At 40.3% G+C, this 23,474-nt stretch overlaps 2 protein-coding genes across 2 annotated transcripts in view; one reads left to right on the top strand and one right to left on the bottom strand.

The window, feature by feature from the left end:
• The window catches only part of VSTM4 (V-set and transmembrane domain containing 4), a 31,684-nt gene extending 22,483 nt beyond the window's left edge, over nucleotides 1-9,201 (top strand). The window contains exon 8 of the mRNA XM_056494805.1: nucleotides 6,651-9,201. Within this exon, the coding sequence (XP_056350780.1) occupies nucleotides 6,651-6,776 (126 nt within the window). The 3' untranslated portion in view covers nucleotides 6,777-9,201. The remainder of the gene's footprint in view (nucleotides 1-6,650) is intronic.
• A 7,240-nt stretch (nucleotides 9,202-16,441) lies between these two features.
• WDFY4 (WDFY family member 4) overlaps nucleotides 16,442-23,474 on the bottom strand; it is a 124,272-nt gene continuing 117,239 nt past the window's right edge. Inside the window, exons 59-63 of the mRNA XM_056494802.1 lie at nucleotides 23,272-23,451; nucleotides 20,771-20,953; nucleotides 20,069-20,156; nucleotides 17,764-17,872; nucleotides 16,442-16,840 (exon numbers count right to left, since the gene is read on the bottom strand). Of these exons, the coding sequence (XP_056350777.1) occupies nucleotides 16,774-16,840; nucleotides 17,764-17,872; nucleotides 20,069-20,156; nucleotides 20,771-20,953; nucleotides 23,272-23,451 (627 nt within the window). The 3' untranslated portion in view covers nucleotides 16,442-16,773. The remainder of the gene's footprint in view (nucleotides 16,841-17,763; nucleotides 17,873-20,068; nucleotides 20,157-20,770; nucleotides 20,954-23,271; nucleotides 23,452-23,474) is intronic.

The raw sequence follows: 23,474 nt of genomic DNA, 5'->3' as shown, positions 1-23,474 counted from the left end.
GAGCAATGATTTAAACTCCCAATTTCTTAATTATTGATTGGCATCATTGATCTCCACAGACTTCCAGTAAGACCATGCATATGATATACAAAGCAGTAGTGAAAAGTTTTTCCCTTGACTCCCTGTTATTTTTTTTCCATTTAGTCCTCATAATTCCTCTCTCTGTAAGATGAATAATTCTTTTTTTTTTCAGTTTCTCCATAGGATGTGAGATATCCATAGGTCATGAATATCACTTGCACATTCAGGTTGACACTTGGAATTCAAAATACTCAAAGCTACTGTGTTATGCTTGCTTCCTCATTCAGATTGCAGTTGCTGTCTTTACCCCAAGAAGGAATAATTTGTATAAATATGTAAAATTTTTTGTTGGATCTGGGTTGAGACTTGTGTATTTACAAAATCCCACAGTAGAGATGATTTTTGTGTGATGACACATTTGGAGTAACAAAAGTGTCACCAGTGAAGTGAAAACTTTTAATTACTTTGTTGGCTTTTTGAGTGATAAGAAGGAATCAGCCTGATTTCCAGCAATGCTGGATTAGAATCTAGGAATAACTGCATCTGTAAAAGCAATAGAGCATTAGCAAAGGTGAGGATGCTCTTCTCCCAAAACTTCTTCAGTGGGACTTATCAAATCATCTTCGTCCCTGACTCTGTAATTATAACTTCTATGGGATTCAATAGCAAAATTTAGATGCAGTGGTGAAAGAGTCTTCACAAATTGTTGTAGATATTGTTCTCAGGGAGCATAGGAAACATTTTATGCTATAGGGAGTAAAAAATAGGCATCTTAATTGGAAAATACCTGCCATTTTTAACTGATAATACCACTAAAATACATAATTACTACTCTTCATATTTTCCAATGTCATATTTCTTAGCTTTGGCACTGAATATCTCTCTTGATACTTCAGCACTCTTATTGGCCAATAGATGGATTTCTAGAGGATAAGTAATTTTGCAAGTCTTGCTTCAGAACTTCTGCAGAAGTAATTTCTGAAGCTCCTCTGTTCCAGGAGAATCTCTGGCTTTCTGCTAGCAATCAAAACAATGACATTGATAAACACTTGAAGGTCTTAAAAAATAACCTTTTTTCTGACTTCTGAGTTATGGTATTGTCTTAATAAGGGAGTCATCTCACTGAAGTTCATAGGGTTTGAGCATTAAGTTTATCTGTGGCCCTCAGGAACACTATTGATTTCAGCACATACTATAAAGGGAGGGATTTTCCAATGTGGATTTTAAAACAGGACTTTTCTCTCTGAAACTACAGTGAGTTTTCTCCTGCCTGACCCCACTGCCAGCACTTGCTTTCTCCAGTGTCCCTGGTGGCCCAGACAAGGGAGTTGTAGCCCTTCCACCAGACATGCTGGATCTTTGCTTCAGCCCATCTTCACTTTCACCTCCATCACTGACCCTTCAGTGATGGCCAGGCTGGCAGCCATATCCCATCCCCTATGCTGTAAAAACCAGCTGCTTTGAAAAGGAGATATGCAGAGGAGATGATGGGCTACCCCATTTCCCTTAGGCTGCACTCAGTGTGCAGTTTCCACCCTTCTGGGCATGCATGTAGAGCCAGCCAACAGTCTCTTCCTGTGTAACACAGCCCAACCAGCTGGCCTGGGGAGCCCTGTCTGGACACTTTCTGATGGAGTGTGCTCAGCAGTGACACTGGATGCTCCTGGGCTGTGCCATCTGGACAGTATCTGCATTTTTTCGGTGGAGCTTTTTACCGACTGTGACTACAAAACAGGATGTTTCTCAGACATTAAAGAAAAAGGCCAAAGAGTCAAGTTTGGCTTTTGGAAGAGAAGAGGAGAGAAAAAAATGGTAGTTCCAGAGTGTGCTTGCTAAGAAGAGCTCCTTCATGGCAATGGGGCAAGGCTGCTTGCTGGGTGCCATGGAGTGACCTGGTGAGGTCTGAGAGACTGGATCAAACAAACATCAGCAGCACTCTTGACTCTGTCCCTTTCCCATCTGCCCTTCTGAAGCATCCCTGGGCACCACATGTCCACCCAACAGCAGACAAAGCTGGGGCACAGGTGGCAGTTTTTCACACCAGCAAACATCTGTAGAATTGGCAGGGTTCTATCCTCACTGACCTAATCCATTCACCCATGAGTGCAGGGCATGCCAGTCAGGGTGGAGTTTCATTTTCAAGTGTTACTGCAGGAAACCAGAGTTACTAAAAATACTGTGAAGCTCTGACTGGAATTTCATAATTTCAGAATCATAGAATGGCTTTAGAGGGGATCTTAAAGATCATCTAGTTCTAACCCCACTACCCCGTGCACATACACTTGTTAAATCCAGAAAACTCAGAGCTGAAAATTCAGTTTCGTCTATAGGTTTTTTTTTTTCTCCTGTGTAAAAGTCTTTCTGTATCGTATCTCAAACAAAAACTACATCACATGTGATTATCTAGACACTGAATTCAAAGGGGCAGTGCAGCAATAGTCTCTAAAATACTGAAAACTGAAATGAACTGGGAAGTCAGGCCTTTTCTGTTCATTTTTGATAGTAAACTAAAAATTCACATTGAGTTTGTCATCTTCATGATAACATGTGTGGTCATGGAACAAGGAGATTGCAGCAGTCTCTAAGTGCAAGTTGGCATTAGTTGTTTTTCCAGAGAAGTTAAATTTATGAAATTATCATTTGCTTGTTTTTTTCATACCTAATTACAGATTTGGATAAGAGTAGTTTTAGTTAAAACTTCAAAAACTTTCAAATCTGACATTGTTCACAATAAACATCCTTGAGGCTGCCAAGAATCAAACAAACCAGCTAAGCCTGGCAGGAGCAAAATGGACATTCCTGGTAGTTATGAAATAAATTCAGAATAATTTTGATTAAAACCCCAACCCTTCTAGTTAATTTCTAACACATTTATATACTAGACAAACCAAATAAAAACACAACTTTATATAAACATACTTTAGTTTCTTTTATATATTCACATGACAGACCTTGCAGATTGCTTAATAAGAAAAATGTTCCTATAAGTGAACTCTTTTGAATAGTTGCCAGTGGGAAGTCCTGTGATTGGAAGAAACTAAAATTAAACTGGAAGAAACCTGGAAGAGGAATCATCTTGTATTTGCCAGAAGATACACTGGAAAATCGTAACTCTTTCTAATTTATATTTTGGCAAAGTAAATGATCCCAAGATGAGAAAACAGACATACAAGATAAATATTGTATCTAGGAATGCCACATTGGAATAGAATCCTACTCGAAGAAATAATTTCAATATTATTTTAGAACAATGATGCAATTTTTTAGAAAAGGATATTGTAGCCCTGGAGAGCTCAATGACCTCCTAGAAGAAGAACCAGGACAGAAGGAGAGGGGTGAGTGGCCAGTCATTCATTGTCTCTTCCTCTTCTGCCCTACCCTCCATCCCACCTATAACATCAGTTATTAAAGTCACACAATTGTTCCAGAAAGGAGGTAGTGGCAGGGTTCCAGGTTGACACTGCCAAGACAATATCCAGTCCTAATGAGAGATGAAATTGTAGAATTAGAGGTTTTTTTTTTTCCTCTGTCTGCTCAAAAAAGTTGGTTTTGGACAAACAAACCAGAAAAATTAAATTTAACATGTGGTTGATAAATGAAGTGCAGAAGACTGTATGGAATAAAAACCTGGCTACCACAGGTACTTAAAGTACTGTTGGCTCCCATGCACTGTTATTACACATCTTTTGCTGAAAACTGTATACCTTTCACAATTTTGAACCTCCTGTGTGTTTCCTCATATTTTCAATCAAATTATTACATACTAGAAATATGCATAAGGGAAATTATTCTACACATTTTATGGTGTGCTGTTGCTTGTAGCAGTAATTGAAGTACCTTTTCCACTTATGAAAGTACTAATTTTATTTGGTTTTATTGCTTTTCTAGATGCAATTATTTATTTAGTGTGTTTTGGCTTTATTAAATTATGTTTACTATAGGAAGATCATAAAAATGTATGAAAGCAACACATCAGCCACTACTGCCCAATGACTTATTTTGGGGAATCTAGTGTTATTTTTCATATCCAAACATAATAGAATAAGGTAAGAATAAAGAGATGATCTACACTGGAAAACAATGCAATTTTGAAATAATATAATAAAACACCTGGACAATATGATTTCATAAATCTTACTTCTAAAATTTGCATGAGCTGGGCGTTAGGGTGGCTATTTTAGGACATGCATGGAAACAAAACAAGAAATATGATTAAACAATAAAGGGGAAAACATATACAGATTTAGCTTGTCCTGAACAACTGGTTCCTACAGAACAATGAGAATATTTCTACCTCAACAGATGTACTGCATCAGACTTAGGAAATGTAAAGCTTTACTCTGGCAGGGACCAACAGCTTTGTTTCAAAAGTTTTATCAGATTTGTTTTCAGGAGGCTTTTTATGTGCAGTGTGTCATTATGCATTGAAGGTCTGATGTGACACTAAAGCTGGAAGCAAAATTCCCAATACCTTCAAACAGACACTGAATATACTGCCATACACTAAAATAAAATCTTCAGCATTTTTTGGTGTCCTGTGGTGTCCACCCTCAATGTAACTCCTGTATTTAGCTTCTGTACTACATAACTAAATAGACAGCCACATGTCATTTGAAGTCTGAAAAGAAATCTTTAACTTAAAAACAAAAAACAACTGAAGTACCTAGAAACTGGAGTTAATATTTTCAGGATAGAAAGAAAAGGGCAGTATAAAACTTTTCCATGCATCACAGCAGTTGCCCAAGAGTTTTTTCTAAGTCTTTAAGCCAAGGCCAGGATAGGAGAGCTGTTTTTCTAAACACTGTGGTTCAGTTCATCCTAATATATTAACAAAGAAAATAAATGTTTGATTTCTCTTACAGTCTGGATCCACAGGAATTCCTTTTTTTCATTACACCAGAGAATTCAGGGAAAGCAGGAAATTTTCTGTGTTGTCAACAGCAGAGCAGTTGATGGTGAATGAGGACCAGAAGCTGAGATCAAATAGGGTGGCACATGGAAGTGGGGGAGGGAGGGAAGACAGAACAGTGAAATGCAAAGGTGCCAGTCCTGCAGGCAGTGCCCTGCAAAGGGCTTGTACTCACATTCCACACATCAGCTGTCTTCAGTGATACAACTTGCAGCTACACAAATTTTCGAGGATTTGATCTGCAGGGAGGAAATAAGATCCAACTAATGCTGGCAAAGTGTAAACATTTTCACCCTGATGGAAACAACCTGAAATGCTGAGTGTGAGAAACTATCAAGGCAAAAGGAGAGGATTCCAGAGCAGTGCAAAGGACAGGAAGCAGGGGAGCACAGGGACGGATTTCAGAGATGCTTATCTTTTTAGACAGAAAACAATACAAGAATTATTCAAACACATTTCAAGGAAACAGGAATAATTTGTGTTAAATCAGAAATAAGTAAGCAATAAATAAAATGTGAAATTTTTGGCCTTGGCAGATATTTGCAGTTTCTTCCTAACATTTAAGGAGTGTGTGGAAAACTTTGATTTATGAACTTTGAGCCAGTTTTAAGTTTACAACTACCAAAGCATTTCCTAGTCTGAGAGATACAACATTTTCATGGTTACTTCTTGTGACTGCAGAAATTCGCATGGCTGAAATGTTTTGGTTTTTTAATTGTCTTCTGCACTTCAACTTGAGGACACCAGTTATTCAGGTAGAACAGAATACTCAAGAAGATAAAGAACAAATTTTCCAGCTCTTCACTTGCCTAGGGCTGTAGAGCTTCACCCATTTTTCAGGGAGCACAGACCTCAATCTTCTACAGGTGAACTGAAATCCATTTCAAATTCTGAGGGTCTCACATACAATTCCACAGCAACTCTTTTATTTGTTGCTACATTTTCTGAGGTGAATTAGACATGAACAACCCACTCCCAACTGTGAGCAGAACACACACAGGAGCACAATACAAGATTTTCCTCCTCTAAGCCACCTGAGTCTGGAAGAAGCTGCCAGTATCACTAGGCAGCTTCTGCCACACACAAGAAATTTGTTCAGTAATTTTATTGACCATCTCCCTTAGCTAAATTTTATAGTTGTCAAATTCAATCACTGTAATACAGTAGACAGCTTTGGTGGTATGGCCTTTGTTCTAAACTCTGAGCTCATCTATTGCTTGGCAAATGTGGTGAAATTCCACTGGAATGGCAGTAATTCTATCCAGTTTTTTCTGCCTTCTGTGTATTTTTAACATTTTTGGTTCTGTTAAGAAATATACTGAGAGGCTCTGTGAGTGGCTATGATTAGAGATGTAACTGGTCCAAGGTTTACAGCTGGAAAGCAAATCTGGCATATATATTTCAAATTGTGAAATCTGCAATAAATAAAATCGGGAATTTAGTTTTAAGGAGGCTGAACATTTTGCTAACATACAATCTGTAATATTTGAATTGTCAAAATGTTCTGTGTTTGTGAAATTAGAAGCAAACCTGAAAATCCTACTTAGCCCTTTTTCCTATTTTTAATATTTTTATTTCATCTTCTATGAACTAGCTCTAATGCAGAGTAAAGTGATTAACAGCATTAAAATGGGTGGGAGAAGAACTATACCGAATGTTATAAAATATCTACATGCAGTGGTAATGACATTAGAATGAATTTGTTGGTTCTGTTTTGCAGCCAAAAATCGCAGAGGAGAATTTAACATATGCTGAGCTTGAACTGATGAAGCCAATTCAGGAAGCCAAAGGCATTTCCAGTATGACAGTCTACGCACAGATACTCTTTGAGGAGAACAAGCTGTAATAGTTCATGCTTGTATAAATGTCCTTTGTCTGTGTTCTATTTAATTCTTGCTGTGCTCTTTATTTATAAAAATCATACAAATGTCCTTATTTTTTTTTTTCCATTTGTGCACTTCTATTTTTCTGTGAGACTTTTAAACACGATGTAGTTGAAAGTAATCATAGAAAAAGCAGCTGGTCAACAAGTGACATTTCAGAGATATCCTTTGTAGTGTTCTGTACTCCTGTTGGAAATGGACTCAAGTTCCACCTGGGGCATTTGTAACACTAAACATTATTCCTTCTTTAATGTTAGTGTGATGAGTCCAGCTGCAAACATCAGTATCTTAGCAATCCTCAGGAGGACTAACAGCAGGATCCATGCCCATCAACCTGCCACTGACCAGGAAAATGGCCCATCAGAAAAATATTAACCCAGTAAAGCTGAGACTTTTTTCTACAGCCAAGGAAAAGCTAAAATTACTTACTCTGCTTTTTCCCTCCCTTCTCCAGAAATAGTTAAAAAAGTTTGTGCTCTATGTTTTCACATTCCCTTTGTAAATGACATTGTCTTTAAAAACTTAAGTTACTTTTAGTACTGTGTTTGAAATAAAATATTTCAAAATAATCTGAAGAAACATTTATAGTTAAACCCCCATGATTTAAGGAAGAATATTCATAGCATAGGAGCATCTCCCAGGGTTTGCTTTTTAAAATTATGATTTGGAATAGGAAAAACTTGATAGTAAAAAACTGAGAGAACTAGGACACTGCTTTAGGTCTTGGTTTGGTTTGGTGTTTGCTAATCTGCAGAAGTTTCCTCTTGTAGCCTGCACTAATGAGCTGCTGATCTAGAGGAAAAAATTACACAGCTTCTTCAATATGGAGCAGACTCTAAAGCCCTGCTAACTTTGGAGTTATTTCTTTGGAAAGACCAGGGCTCAGGAGATAGAGAAATGAGCCTAATGTGAGGACACAAAATCACATTCCTCTTTCTCTTGATTACTGAGAAGGCATTCTTCCTTTTCCTTTGATACATGGAAAATGAGCTATTCTGTGCCATCCCAGGCATTTCAGTCATGAGAAATAGCTGGGCTGATGTTCTTAAGCTCTTTAATGTCTAAATTTCCCCAAAGCTCAGGGGGACTTTGGTACCCAGCATCTCTCCTGTCATGGGAGGCTTTAACTCTTGAGTAACTGTGCAGTTGATAGAATTGTAAAAACATGGGCTCTTCAGGTCACCATCAGGTCATGGAAAGACAATACCTGGCACATGCCAGGTCTTCTCCAGGTCTGTGACAGGCTGCTCATTCAGCAGTATTTAATGGGGATTTTGGAGTAGCACTCCTTGGGTTCTGGAGTCATAACTGAGATGGTCCAAGTTGGTTCTTCCTTTACAGGTGACACTTTTTTGGTGATAGAAACAGCTGCTCACCAGGGCTCAGAGCACAGCTGGGAATCATCACAGGAACACTCATGCCCTTGTTCCTGTTACTGCATGGGAGTGCAGGAGAGGAGGATGGGGGGACAATCAAGGATGGGGACACACATCCAAGGGCAACCATGTGACAGAGCACAGCACTGCATTTTGGAAGGGTTCACCAGATAAGCAAGTCTGTATAAACTGCTTTTTAACTTTTTTGAACAGTGGTAGAGATTAGGCAGCACACATAATCTGTTACTGTCTAGCCAGGATCTGTAAATACAAAATGCAGTCATCTTCTTCCACATTGGATAAAAATCACTTCTATAAAAAGGAATTTAAGAAAATCTTACTAGGCTGACCATTGTGTACAGTACTAATTCCAATTCTATTCCTTCATCAAAACTTTCCAAACTAAGGCCAGCGTTCATCCATACATTTGCTGGTAATTATTTGCATTTTTAATGTTTGTGTTTGTGAGCTGTCAAAAAAGATGTTTGTTTCACCTTTGCATTATCCCAGGATTTAATCACCCACCAAAAGGGCATGGGATCTTTCTTTGTTCTCTGATCAGGTGTTGGACTTTCAGTGACAGCAGCAATCAACTCATTGACCAAAACCAAATTGGTGCTAATGAGTGACTCAACATTCAGGGATCAATTTTGGAACAGCCAGTTTAACTGACTATTCAGAGAGGACATCTGTAATGCAGACAGCTGTTCAAAAGGCCTTAGAAAAATATAAAATTTATTAGTTGCTACTTTGGAATTTTAAATCCTAACACATTAATGATTTGACCACTTAGCTGTGAAAATGTTCAGGTTTAGTAACAAACATTTCTTTTGCATAGAACTGGCCAGTGTGCCATTATTCAGAGGAATCCTCTACTGTATATTTATGCCCAGCATGTTAATGAATGCCATTCTTTATGTATTAATATCCTGTATATTCTTGTTTATGTTTGATATCTAATTCCCCAAAATAATACTTAATTGAACTGAATAAATTACCCTTTTTTGTAAGACTTGTTGTCTTAGTCTCTGTAGGATTTATTGCTTCCTAGAGAAGAATGTTGCTTCTGAGATTGAAGGACATGTGTTTATCTCTTACACAGCATTTAGAAAGTCACAGTATTTGGAATTGAATTCTTCATTCTGCAGAAAATTCCAGGCTTTTCAGATGTTTTCTATTTGGAACTTACTTCAAATGGCAGCAGAATCCATTTGCAGAAATATTACTTGGGAGAACACCCATCTTCCCAAGCAGACATTTCCTGTATCTTTTCTTATACAATGTCCACCTAGATTTAATAATGCCAGATCATATCACTGGGGAAAGGAAAACATCATCTTGTAATTAATTGCACATCTAAGTGTCAAAGCAACCCACCTAAAGACTATAGAGAAGAAAAGTTCATTGAGTGTAATATGCTTTAGTGTGAGAAATGCAGAATAAATAGATTTAGCTCCTTTTAAGACGAATTGCAAGGCCAAATTAATCCCTGGCCTAACTCTCTCTGGCTTTAGCAGAACAGCAGCAGAACTGAAGGTGGCCCACAGTTCTTTTATGGCAGGAGTTCCCATGAAGACTCTTAGTACCTTATTAAGTTGGTACTCTTATTAAGGTACTGGTATAAGTACCTTAGTAAGTACCTTATCAAGTTGGAGTCTGCTGAGTCACAATATTTTGGTTACTCCTTCTGTTGTCATTGGTAAAACATGGCTTGGTGCTGAAATCTTAACAAATACAGCTATATTAGCTTCACACCAATTTAATATCAGATTGTTAAATGTTAATGTACTGCACCCTATAGCTTTAAATAGAATTAGATATGTTTACAGCTTTGGTTAAATGCACCTTGTTCTTCACATTAAATTTTATTACTGGAATCCTCCATCAGCAAATAGGAGTAAATCATATTAGTGTTGCAGGATGCGTGGGGGTTGAATCTGCAGCCCAAGGAAAAGGTATTTTATTACTCTTTATTACAACTTTCTAATTGGTAGGTGTGGTCAGCATGTCATTATCTCTGCAATTGCAAGCAAATTATTTGTTTTAGTATAACTGTAACGTAATTGTGGGGTTCTCTTCATTAAAAAGTTCAATAAACCTGTGTCCTTAGCCAGGGTTTGGCCAGATGCTGCTGGTAAAGAAGGACTCAGAGCAGAAAATATTGCATTTAATGTTTAATATGTAGGTTAAGTTCTGCTTTTAAAGGGCTTCTCCAAAACATCTCTGGTGAGTGGCATCCAGGTACAAAGTTCCTTTTTGGCTTCAGTCTAACCTGCCAGAATAAAAGATGAAAGCCCTAAATTTTACTGCATAATAAGTGATCATCTGAGTTTTCTGCATTGATGGAAATGTATTCATTCCTCGTGCTTTGCTCCACCAGCAGATTTCATTCCATTTTACTGCCTTGTTTGGGCAGATCAAAAGACTGCATGTCAATGGAAGACTCCTGCATAGCAATAGGTATTTCAGGAATCCTCCCTGTCTTGGCACCTTGTTGTGTCTCTCTTGTTCCTTACCAACATTGCTTGGCTGTTTCCAAACCCCACAAAGGGCTTTTCAGTCTTCCACCACTATGGTCAGAAATGTTCTGGCAGCCCTTTGTGAGCCTCCTGCTGAGACCTGCTCAGCTTTTCATTTTAGTGCATAATCCCAATCGCTTGGGTTGTGGTCCTGGCTGGGGAAAAACTCAGGGGAAAGGGACTGGTTTGGTCAAACACAAGCTTTCCCTCATGGACTTAAGTTAAGCCTTGTTCAAATCCTGTCTATTTGTCTGTAACGATGTTTTGCCATAAGAAAGTGTATTAAATTTCCTGCAAGAGTGCTTTAGGGCTTTGTACACAGATCTGTGACAAGACAAGATCACCTCTGGGGCTTTTGCCTTCCTGTTCCAGGCTGGCATCATCTTGGGCACAATTAACTACATAACTAGCCACAACTCCACATCTTTCCTTGAGAAATTAGCCATTGATACTTTTGGATTATCCTGATGAATGAAGAGGACTGCAGGAATTTCTCTGACTGCTAAGACAAACTCTCCTGACACTGGGGAGGGTAGAGGAGCACAGCACAGAAGAAAGACATCACATAAAAAAAAAAAATACAGGGCAAAAAACCACATGAGGATGGGCAACAGCTGTCACTGTTAAACAGTAACTGGATGCAGTTACTGGATACTCCCCTTGCCATGAAAGCAAATAAAAGTCATTGAGTACTGCTCAGTGGTCCTGCAGCATTTCCTCCACCTCTGATTCTGCCTGCTGTTCACAGGAACTACAATAAAACTGCTCACCACTGTCTGTGAAAGGATTTTTCAGGCAACCAGTTAAGCAGCTTTACACATCTCTTTCCCCTGAACTAGTCCTGTGGGGCTGAAGCCAGAGAGTTAGGCCAGGGATTAATTTGGCCTTGCAGCTCCTCTTAAAAGGAGCTAAATCCATTTGTTCTGCGTTTCTCACACTAAAGCATGTCATACTCAGTGAAATTTTCTGCTCTGTAGTCTTTCAGTGGCTTGCTTTGATACTTATAGATGTGTAATTAATTACAAGATGATGTTTTTCTTTCTCCAGTGATGTGATCTGACATTAAATCTAGGTGGACATTGCATAAGAAAAGAATCATGGCCTAAATACTCAGATCAGAGGAAGGTCAAGGATTTTGCTATTCAGCTGTTATTTTCTACATGGCACCTCTTCATCTTAAATGAAGTGGCTTGGCAACTGTACTCTGCTCTCAGAGGAAAATATGCCCTTCAAATCCCCCAGGCAAACATAGCTGTGCTCGCTTCTACCTCTCCTTCCTCCTTGCTTGCTCTCAAAGAGCAACCAGAGGACAGAAGAGGAGCTAACACAAAATCCAAAATTAGTAAATCACCTTGCACATGATTACAGCAAATGGCAAAGGCCGCTTCTATTTATCACTATAAAAAATAACACTAATTGGGATGCTTTGCAATTTCCTGTACAACCCATAATTAGGTTAGATAAGAAACTAGCAGTGTCTAAGTGCTATAAATGTCTAAATTAAGTTATTTTGAAAGTGCTTGGCACTTTGACATTTGAGAGTTCAGAGTAATTGGGGTATTGAAATAAAATTGCTTCTGTTATTTAAAAGGTCATTATCTTCTTCGGGTAGATATATAAGGACTATTTTCTACTCTACTGAGCTGGTCTATTTGGTTCAATTAGAGCTGCTTCAGTAGATTTCTAGTGGGCCTCCTCCCACTTATCACAGCCCCAGCACTGGCACAGAGAAGGGCCTGTAAATACACAGCCCAGATATGGAGTATATATTCAGCTCCTAACCAGCCTCTGAAGAGCTTCCCCCATGAGCTCCACAGGCTGCTGTACAGCAAGGTGGCAAATGAGTCCTTACACAGCAAAGCCAACAAATGCTGGCTGAAGCCAGCCTGCCAGGCAGACAAAGGCTTTGGAGCAAATCAGGATTTCACCTTCCCAACCAAATAATCTCACAGTCTGGCAGCAGCTCTGGTTATTTCCATAACTACTGGAATTCCTTGTTTACATCTACAGTCCCACTGTCACACAAAGATATGCCTTCCTTTACTAGATCTGGTATTCTGCAGCTGTGTCAGTTAGAGGTGGGAATTTAAATGACCACCTTGACTGCATTTGATTTTGGTCAGTCCAGCAGTGTCAGTAAAATAAGGAGTGTAAAGACATGGGCATTGGCCAAGGAGACTTACCTTGCCACCACTTGTTCACTGGAGATGCCACAGCCAGGAGATGGCAGGGAACGGACTTATTACAGCAAATATTGCTTGTGGTCACTAATATTCCAATGTACTGCTGAAGGCTGCCTGGTTCTGGGTACCACATTTCTGTAAGACATTTAGCCCTAGTGCAGGGAATAAGGGTGAGCCCTTTCAGATGAGCCCTTTAAAAAAATTTAATGTGGCAAATTTTCACGAGCCTGCTGACGCTTGGGAAAAGCTCTGATGACAAACAGTCAGAAAAAAAGTATAGAGAGAGTTGGCATTCCTCCACAGGAATTACACCAGTCTGTACCCTCTCACACCCCCCATCAGCCTGGCTGACTTCAGTGACAATAATTGGCATGCACACATGACACCAATGATGCAACAACTAATCCCTGAGTTGAGAAGACTAGCACATGGTGACAAGCACAGGGAAAATTCTCCTGTTGGAATTACAGATTGCCTTGCATAGATTTCTCAAAAAAGCTTCAAGTAAATTCTCTTTTTTGAAGATGGAAAGGCCTTGCAGTGCAAGGCAAATATTGCTTCATGAGTGTTAACTAGCCTGCAGAATGCTGGAGATCAGACTCTACTTTATGCTCAGTGCAATACTTTTATAAGATTTCTGTTGCTGAACAAGGAAGCAAGATAGTCTTTGTAATAACCAAATAAGTGTAATTAAGGCATTTTAGGGTTTATGGTTCTCAATTAGATAAAACTGGTTTTTAAAGTCACAAAGGTTTGGTTGTTACACATTTCTCTTCTTCATTTCCCTACAGGACAGAGTTAAAACTTATTTCTGCATTTCTTATCCTAATGGCATTGGATTTCTTTTAAGGATAATTTTCACTCCTAGCTACTTACCCTGTGCAAAAGTTTGGTCTGAGATAATTATAACACTCTGTTGATGTTCACACTGTTCCTCTGACAGAAACAATGGAGTTGTGCTAAAAATATTTTCTGTGGAATTGCTTTATTCCATTTTTTAAGCATATTCTATCTGCTACCCCTACATCCCAAGCATGTATCACATCAGGATACTCACAATTCACACCACTACTGCCCCTGACTTAGCACCAAGTCTTATCTATCAGTCAAAGCCACCTCCACATGCAGAGCTGATGGAACTTCCTGGACATTTTCATGGACATTCAGAATTTACCAGATATGCAGGAGAACAAAATATCAAAACAGGTGATTACAAGAGGGTTGGTTTCAGGGCATCCTTCAACCACTTATCACAAATTTTGAGCAAAAAACTTCCTGTCCCAGAGATTTACCTGTAGAAAAATGACCTGGTAGCACTGTACCCCTGTCACACACACTGGCTGTATCAGGCCTAGAAAATTTGATGACTGCAGCATGCTGACATTTGTGCCTTAACTCTGCAGTCTGAGTCATGATTTTGGTACTCACAGTGTGTGTTTCTTCCCATGATTTATGTCATTTGGGCAAAATTCTCTGGAGCTAGAGAACTCAAAATTTTCTCAACCAAGCATTGTTGTACAGCAAATCATTCCTAATGAGAACTTTTAGCAGGATGAAATTGCAACCCACTTCAATTCATCTGCCTTTTATATTCTCCCAGATTACAGCTCCTTGAAGATGAGGAGAAGCTTGACTTGGGAGAACATTTAACCTGCTGACTTCCATTCACACATGCACACTCTGGACCTGTTCTCTGTGGTTGAAAACAGATGTTGCTGAAGCAACTGTTGAAGATTTAAGAGAACTGATGTTAGGCACAAGGAGATGAGCCTGTCAGATCCATGCATGGCCAGCCTACAGCTGGCCTCTTCTTGTACCAAACACAGCCAGGCTGATGTCTGGAGTCTTGGAGCATCTGCTCTTGGCAGACAGGCTGCATGAAAAGGCTGAAGGAGGAGGCAATTTCCAAGCTATTCAAGATGCTTACCAGGTAAATGAAAGCACAGGTACTGACTTTCTTTCACAGCTCTTAATCCCCTTTACCATGGTTCAGTAAAGCTGTATTTGCAGTTGACAGGAATCCAAGTCTTGCTGTCCACCTATCCAAATCACAGTTTATTTCTAAGGAATGTGCAGAAGGAACAAGAAAGAATTGTCACTTTTGTTGACAATTAACATTTCCCTAGTCCTCAGGAAAAATAAAGATAGGCACAGTTCACTTTTGCTCCATATTTTGATTTGAATATTGGTGTGTCTAAGTCTGTTTTCAATGTATGTTTCCCTGAGCACAGAAATATTAGTATTTGACTCATCAAGTCCTGCACTTGGAGGTCAGAAAAGAAGACCAGGCAGGTCATCTGTGTAGACATAATGCAGACTTCCTTGTATGCCTGCATCATGAGCTTACATCTAATTACTGCATTTTCCACAGGCAATTACCTCACTCACTATGGAGATCAGGCTGAACCATGAGGAGGTTGTGTGGGGACACGTCTCAGCACTCTGTAGGGAAGGAGGCTGTTTGCTACAGGAAGATTTGCTCACTCAGCAACATAATTCAAAAGAAGAGTCATGAGTTAAGCAGTGTCCTATAGGAAGAAGAAAGTAATATAATATAATATAATTAAAAGAAGACTGGTAAAAAACTGTGTTCTACTCCAGATTCATGCTAGCAAGTCTCTAGCACCAAGATTTTGGCATACAGAAGTTCTTCATGTGCAGCACACAAGGGGCTTCACTCCTGCAGTGCTATCCAGTCCCAGTGCACTGGAAATCAGGGAACTGTCTGCTCAAGGATGTTTGGAAAAAAGAGCCTTCATGCCCACAATGTCCTTTGTGTTCTTCCTGGCCCATCTCTGACCCAGGCTTTGTGTTCAGGATGCTGCTCTGCCTGTGTGGCTGCTCAGCCCTTCTGTATGTGAGCTAAGATATTCAATCTCTTCACCAGGTCAAGGAGGAGCAGAAGGGAGAGGGAGTTATCAATTTAGTTCCTTTCAATTATGCTAAAATGGTAAAGAGGCTGATTTTTCACAGTTTTTCTATCCCCACTAGGGACACAAATGGCACCTGAATTTATTACACTATAGTCTCAGCCTTCATTTACTACAAATACTCACTTTTACCATAAAGGGAGATTGTGGAGGTAAATCCTGAAGTATGTCTAATACACTGAACTTCCAGAGAGTATAAGGACAAGGTCAGAAAAAAGACAGAAAAGAAGGAAAATGAATTAATATGTTGACTAGCCATGTCAGATCTTTCTCCTCATCTATTCCATCATTTTTCCTGCTTTACTATTAAAAAAAAGTTGGAGATAGGAAGCACTGCACCACAATATGTGCTCACAGTGAGGCTGGATAAAGGCACCAGTATAAAGACTGGGAATTCCAAACTTCACTTTGCAAACAAAATAAAAGCTTTTCAAAAGTCATGCATACATTTGTATGCAGATTCAGGGAGGAGGGAAGAGTAAAGAATGGAGATGTTAATATTCCTGCATGTCAGTGAAGAACAAAAATAATGGAACATACTCACCTGTTTGAAGCCTGAGTATTTTTTATCTCACGATATTAAAAATACAATATGTTATTATAAAGCTACACTTCTTTTTGGTATAATCAAGGCAGTTTTATTTGCTAAATAATATTGTGAAATACAATGTTTTATGTCAAATTCAGTATCTAAAATAACATTTTAAATACAAAAGTTTTCCCAAGACAAATACTACAAAAATCTCATTGCCTATGTGTCAGTTTCTCTCACAGCTTTGGGGTCCAGTGTCTGATTTAAATTATGCTTGACTGCAGGGTCAGTCCAACAACTCTCTTAAGATTCAATCCCCAACCAGAGGCTTCCAGTTTCTCTGATTCTGTCATGCTGTGAAGGGTAAATTTTCTCTCCATCCAAAAAGTTGAAAAACCAAGAAATCTTGGCTATTTCTTCCTACCCATCCACAGACCAGCAGTAGAGCCTTCCCCAGTCATCACCAACTAGGAGCTTGGAGGAATTTCTTGAGAAGGAAAGAAAAAGACAAAGAAAACCATGTTTAGGACAAAAAAATAGGTTCAAGGCTTTTTCTGTATGTGCAGCAATTAGGAGGATGCAATATTCAGGGATGTAAATTATCTTTAAAGTTAAAATTGAAAACCCATGTTAGAGAATATTCAGAGTTTGATACTTCAAAGACTGGGACTTGGGCCCAAAATTTCCTGGAGTTCAGTGGGTCAGCTGGGGACAACTTAACCTGATCAGAAGCTCTTACACTTCTCTGAGATTCTATGGATGCTAAATAATCTGCTGTCCAGATTCAGAATTCAGACTTGTTAGCATGATGTCTTGGCTTCAGCCAATGAAATCTCTGCTGCATGCAGTGCCACCATCACTAATGAAAATAACCCTCACCCCAAATGTTCCTCCTTTCAATGCACATCAGCATCACAAACTGCTCTAAAGCTGTGCATGCAGAATGCAGAACATTTTGCCAACTGCCAACATTTCAACACTTTTGGAGAAAGAGTAACAGTTTTACAGGACATCATAGCATCCTGGAGTAGGAGATAGCAGCAAATATTACAGCCAGATGACTGCAGGAGGGGCTTGAATGAACTAAAATACGGCTGGCTGTGCAAACTGAGAGGAGTTGAACAACAAAGCTGTCCTTTGGCCAAAAGCTTCCTGTGCACATTTTAAGGGGGTAGTATCTCCAGCAGCTCCTAAGACAGGAGTTATTTCTGTGTTGCAGAGATGGTGTAGCAGCTGCTGAGTTCTGTTCTGGCCCAAACTCGCTATGGCTCCTGTTTTGTCTCCACCTACCCAAGGGCTCCCCCAGCATCCTTCATTGATGCACCAGCCAGGCCAGCTCCTCGAGGGGCTGCTTTTGGCCAGACTGAGCTCTCAGGAGCCCCAGCCCAGCCCAGCCCAGCCCAGCCCCACCTGGACACGGCCAGCGCCGTCACCGCGGGGCTCGTCCTGCTCGCCTTGCCCAGCGCCGCGCTGGGGCTCAGCTCCCGGCACAGAACAAGGTGCTTGCCACACCTGCCACCTGTTGTCAGGTTAAAAATAAATACTTAGAAACCGTCTAGGGGGCAGCAGGGATGGGGTTGTTATTATTTACGGTCAGCAAGTTGTTAAGTTGAGAACAAATATATTTAATCTTGGCCCGTGCTGTTGCAAAATAGGCCCATCCCAATTTAATTTGTGGCTGTGATAGTTACATGTGCTGACGTGCGGCTGTATCAATTGTGTGCTAAATTGGATTTGTGTATTATTGCTTTCTAAATTGCATGCCTAGTTCAGCAAAATTGTTCATCAGTTTTCACTGGCTCTGTGCTTAATAAGATGCCCCAGAATACTTTGCTGCCAGGATATAATACAGCCCATAATTGCCTAGTAAAAAGAAATTACATAAAGCCCTGGTATTATCAACTTATCTAAATCTGCTCATAACAGAACCAATAATTAAATGCTGTGGACATTTCACATACACACACATACATATACACACACACATCTAACAACATAACTCAATCACAGTTACTCTAGTCTTTTTAATGACTGTGTTTTGTATTAATTTTATTTTCTTTAATGCACAGAATGAGATGTGGGAATATTTGGTCATTTAAAATAATTCTGAAGTCATCTGAATAGGTTAAGGGAATATGACCCTGCTTTAAGTACACCTCTCAACCCTTTTAATAAAGAATGCTGTTGCCATATCCATCTGAAAGCATACAGCCTTATGTTCATGTGCAAACAGGTGTTGTCTCTACACATCACCAGATACCTGGGATGGGCACAAATCTTTTATGGTCTTCTTGGAACAAACCACAAGAGTGTTCTGCTGTGCTCCCATGGATGGCTTTTAAGTCCTCATTTAGAAAACTGCTTAAGATACACATTTACAAATAGATAAAATATCATTCTGTTAAAAAACATGCATATGCAATTATGCCTGGAAAGACTTGCCATGGGAAGTTATAGACAAGAACTTTAGAAATTCTTAAATCAAAGGAGACTTTTCTATAGGCAAAGACAATCCACAAAATGAATACCACAGTGATTTTGGAAAGAATGTTAAGTCTTTTGCTTTGGTTTATTGACAAAGCAATCTTTAATTAGAGATGAGAACAAAAACAAATACGAAGTTACCACAGCCAGACTATCTCACATATGGCATCTCAGGTGTTCTAACACCCACCCTAGAAGCATCTGGCTCAGGCTATTCTGAGGCATGACAAAAGGTCTGATAAACATCTGGTTAGGCCATTAAACATACAGAGGCATATTGAAAATATTTTCACATAGCAATCTAAGTAATGTTGATGCCAAGTTCCATGAACAGCTCTTCAGAAGATCTCTGTGGTAATGCCCAATTACTGCATAATATCTTTTTCTTTTTTGCAGATGTTACATCTATGGTTCTATATTTATGCAAATTGCATGCCTAAAATTGAAGTAATAGAGAATGTCTGTAATGAGGACCACAGCAAATAAGTGGAGTAAATTATACATAATAACACCACAGTTCCTTTCTCTTAGAAGAAGCGTTGGGAAAAGAAGAAAGCTGTGCTATTTAGGATGTGCCTTTAAAGCTTTCTGACAGGTTTCAGCTCCTGTATTTGTTAGAACAGGGAGTGAGGTTGAGCTGGTTTTAGTGCCAGTCAACACCATAGTCCCACGATCTTATTAACCTCAGCTCTGTGAGAACTCCATGGTATCAGCTTCAGCTGCACACAGCCTTGAATAAACAGCTCCAAGCACTAGGGCCTGCTGCTGACCTCCCACCAGTTTGAAGGGCCTCTGACTTCTGTTGAGGTGGCAAAGACAACAAACTTCTCTGTTCCATCCCAGAGCAGGATCTGGCACTGCCCACTCTGACCAGGATATTTTAGTACAGGCCATCAGCAGAGGGGCCAAGGCATGGACTCTGTGGAGCCAGGACTATTTCCAGCCATTGGTTTCACAAGTTCATGCAGATGGGTGTTCTTCCTAGGCTGACAGGACCCCTGGGAGAGCCTGTGAAAAAGCCTTCAGCTTCATCCAGGTGTGCACGAATGTCTGCCCCAGGTGTGCTCTGTCTCCAAGCTGGGGCAGTTGCCACCTGCCACTGCAGCTGGTCAGACCAGTTGCCCACACCACGTCCCCTTCACAGCACAGTGCTCTCACCCCTCCTCTCCCTCAGGGCCAGCAAGGCTTGCAGCCCTGCCCCCTGCAGCTCCCGGCCCGCCCGTGGCCATACCTGCCCTGCCCGGCTCTTCCTCCGCGCCGCCCTGCGCGCTCAGCCCAGCACCCTGCTCCGGGCTCCTGCTGCTCTGCCGCTTCCACAGCTGTGCCAGGCAGCGCAGAAATGGGAAAAACATGGGTTGGAACAGTGAGAGAAAGATTCAACTCCTGCTTCTGCAAGGGCTGGGTACTGGACTTGTAACACCAAAGAGGATTTTGCATTGTCTCCCTCTCTGTCACTGTGCTGCAGGGTGTCACCCTGGAGGAATCTCTGCAGGGAGCTGGTGGGGTTGCAAGGCTGACATGCCATCAAAAATCCCAGTAACTCAGGAAGTTTACCTTCCATGCTGGAGGCAGAATCAGCAGTGAATTCCTACTCATGAGAAAGTAGGACTTAATATACTGATCTGTGAACTTTCAGAAACCAAATTCAAATGTGTTTCTGAGGAGTGATAGAATTTTTACTTTCAGAATCACCCCAGAATGGACAGCACATTTTCAAAATTCTCCCTGAATGGCAAAAAAGTCCTTTTGTCAGGAAGATAAAAGTTGATAGGAAGCAAATATTCTACTCTGATTTTCATTTCCTGCTCTCTGCTGCACTGTTAAGAAAGTGGCATGGGCTTTTAGTAGCTCTGTCCCTCCATTTAGAATAAAAAAACTCTACCTCTGGTCTACAATGAATCAAGATTCCTTTTCATTTCTGCCATCCACCTACCCTCACCAGTCCATCTGTGCTTCCTGTGATGATGATGCTGCGAGTGTCCCAGTCCATCACTTCAGCAAAGCAGCAGCAAACGATGTGGCAGGAGGGGCTGCAGGCAGTGCTGGTGCTTGCAAGAAGCTGCCCATTGACTGTCCACAGGTACAGGCAGGAGCCTGCACAGGAGAGAATGTCACCCTGCAACACAGCAAGAGGCAATGTCTCCAAGTGCTACACTCATCCTCCTCAGAACCTTTAAATGCTGATAAGAGATTGCTGAATTGCTCTAATTCTGACCATTGTTTTTCTTCTGGGCAGATGATATAAACCAGAAAAAGTAAAAATTACTTTTTATTTTTTTTTCTTTTGTTCCATGACAAATTCTGACATTTTTACAACACAAACTCAAAACAACTGTCTCATATTTAGCAAGATAATGCACAAAAAAGGTTTTGGGGTATTTTCCCCACATTTTAAAGTGAAATTATTTAGTGAAACGTTCCCTTTCTGTTTTCCATAAAATCCTGGCTTTTAGTGAAACAGCAGACTGACCTAGCTGCTGTCAGGGACAGGGGCTGTGCACAATCAGTGCCTAGCACAGGTTCTGGACCAGGACTAGTGCTCCTGTAAGTTTTACCATCTCTCTGAAACAAGGAGGTGGTGTTCACCCACCTAGTCAGGAAGCCTTTGGTGATTTCACAATCCTGCTCTGCCCCTCACAGGGAGCTCACTGCCATGGCATTTCTGCACCTGACAATGACCAGCTCTGCATCCAGTGACCTGCACTCGTGATGCAGAAAGCATCCTTTGCACAGCACCTCTCCCCTCCATTCCTTACCAGAGACTGCTTATTAGGAGCAAATACACAGGTAAATCCTTAGGGGAACACACAGAACTAAGAGCCAATGCTGCAACTCCAAATGATCTAATCAAAAGTGCATTTTGATCAAGCTATCAATTGGAATTCTACATAACTTTTCTACTCTTGATCCACACTAAGAATCAGCCAAATAGAACCTCATCAGCAAAGTAATCTGATTCTGAGAAAGGACAGTGTGCCCTTAAATTAGCAGCATGTATCTGGTTTAATTCAACAAACACCTTACTTCACCCCTGCCTCATTTGGGGCCAGGGCTCTTCACACTGCTGGGCAGAATTCTGGAGATAAAAAATGATGGCATGTTCAAAACAGAGCTGCCAATAATTCAAGAGATTAAATTTCAGCTACCTTATCTGCATGAGAGTACATGATGTCCAGGCATTTGGCACTGACCTACAGTGGTTTCCAGGTCTGGATCAGGGATTGAAAGCTGACTGCAATAATTAGTTACACCAAGCTTTTACAATTCTCCTTACTTTATGAACTTTTTGGGAACTTTTCTTATCTTGTGTCTATGCTACACAAATATCATGAGGTTTGGATCTATAGATGGAGCTTCTAGATGCTCAAGCAACTCCAACAATCACATAATGAAGAGCTGTATAGGGTTCTTATTTCACTGATTTTTTTTTCCTTCAAAACTTTGCTTTGAACGATTCTGAATTTTTCAGGAAAAAAAAAGACCCTTGCTACCAATCATGTAATTTTGTGTCAATCAAAATACTGTAGCACAAGGGAAACACTTTGTTTCTACTTTCATTTAGCTTTAAGTAAATATATAGAGAAAAATTAAACAGAAATTACATTTCAGAATTAAGTGTTCTGCTTTGCTAATATAAAAAAAAAATAAATCATCCACAAGATATGGATCTTTTTTTTTTTTCCTTGAAGCTTCAGTCATACTTTTTTAAGGTTTTTCCTCTATTAAATGAACATTTTGACACACTGTTGTCCAAACAGCTTAACCATTTGCACTCCAGTAAAGTGGAGATCAGTCATTTGGATCAGTCACAGACTGTCCCTGGCACAGACTGTCTCATTTTTGGACAGTTCCAGGAGAGCAGATGAAAAGGCTGCTGTGCTGGCTGGTACAGAATGGAGAGAACTCTGTCCCTTGGGATCAGACCTTGCTCAACAGATTTATACTCACGGCTCTCAGGAGCTCTCCCCACACCTGGGAGTAGAAAGGAAGGAAAAAGCCAACATTATCACTGCAAAGGTGTAAGGCAGGTGTCAGCTGAGCTGGCAGACTGCAGTCTGACATGAATGTGCAGATCAGATGTGCCTCTGCTGCACCAATGTTGGAAGAAATTAATGAAATTACAGGGACAACAAGGTTATGGTGAGCCAAATCCAGGAGGTACCAGGGTAATTCTTCATGGTCCACAAACTAAAAGTTGTTTAATCCTGCTATCTATCTCTCTACAGATGCTTCTACTTAGCTACTCAGTCTAAGATGTTGCTTTTAGTGCTCTCCTCTCATCATTAAGAACACTATTAGCAATCTAGAAAGAAAAAAAAAAAAATCAATGTATCAGACTCTCAGGATGTTTTTATGTTGGGAAAAGCACCCCATTACATTATCATGAAATGTTCATGGATGCATCAGGAGAAAGATGATAAATGAAGGTCTTACTGTTGAATTGTTGATGGCAACAGCTCGGAGGCTTTCCTGGTGGGCAGGAAGCTGGTTTATGAGTGTCAGCTGGCTCAGGTCCCAGATGATGCAGCTTCTGTCATCAGATCCACTCACAAAGATGCTGTAGGCTACAGATGCAGCAAGGCAGGTCACTGCCTGAGTGTGTCCATACAAAGCCTGGTGGGGGAAAACCAGCCAGT

The sequence above is a fragment of the Oenanthe melanoleuca genome, chromosome 6, assembly GCF_029582105.1.
Source record: "Oenanthe melanoleuca isolate GR-GAL-2019-014 chromosome 6, OMel1.0, whole genome shotgun sequence".
NCBI classification, from domain to species: domain Eukaryota; kingdom Metazoa; phylum Chordata; class Aves; order Passeriformes; family Muscicapidae; genus Oenanthe; species Oenanthe melanoleuca.
Note: the sequence above shows the minus strand (reverse complement) of the source record. Positions and strands in the feature narration are given on the sequence as shown.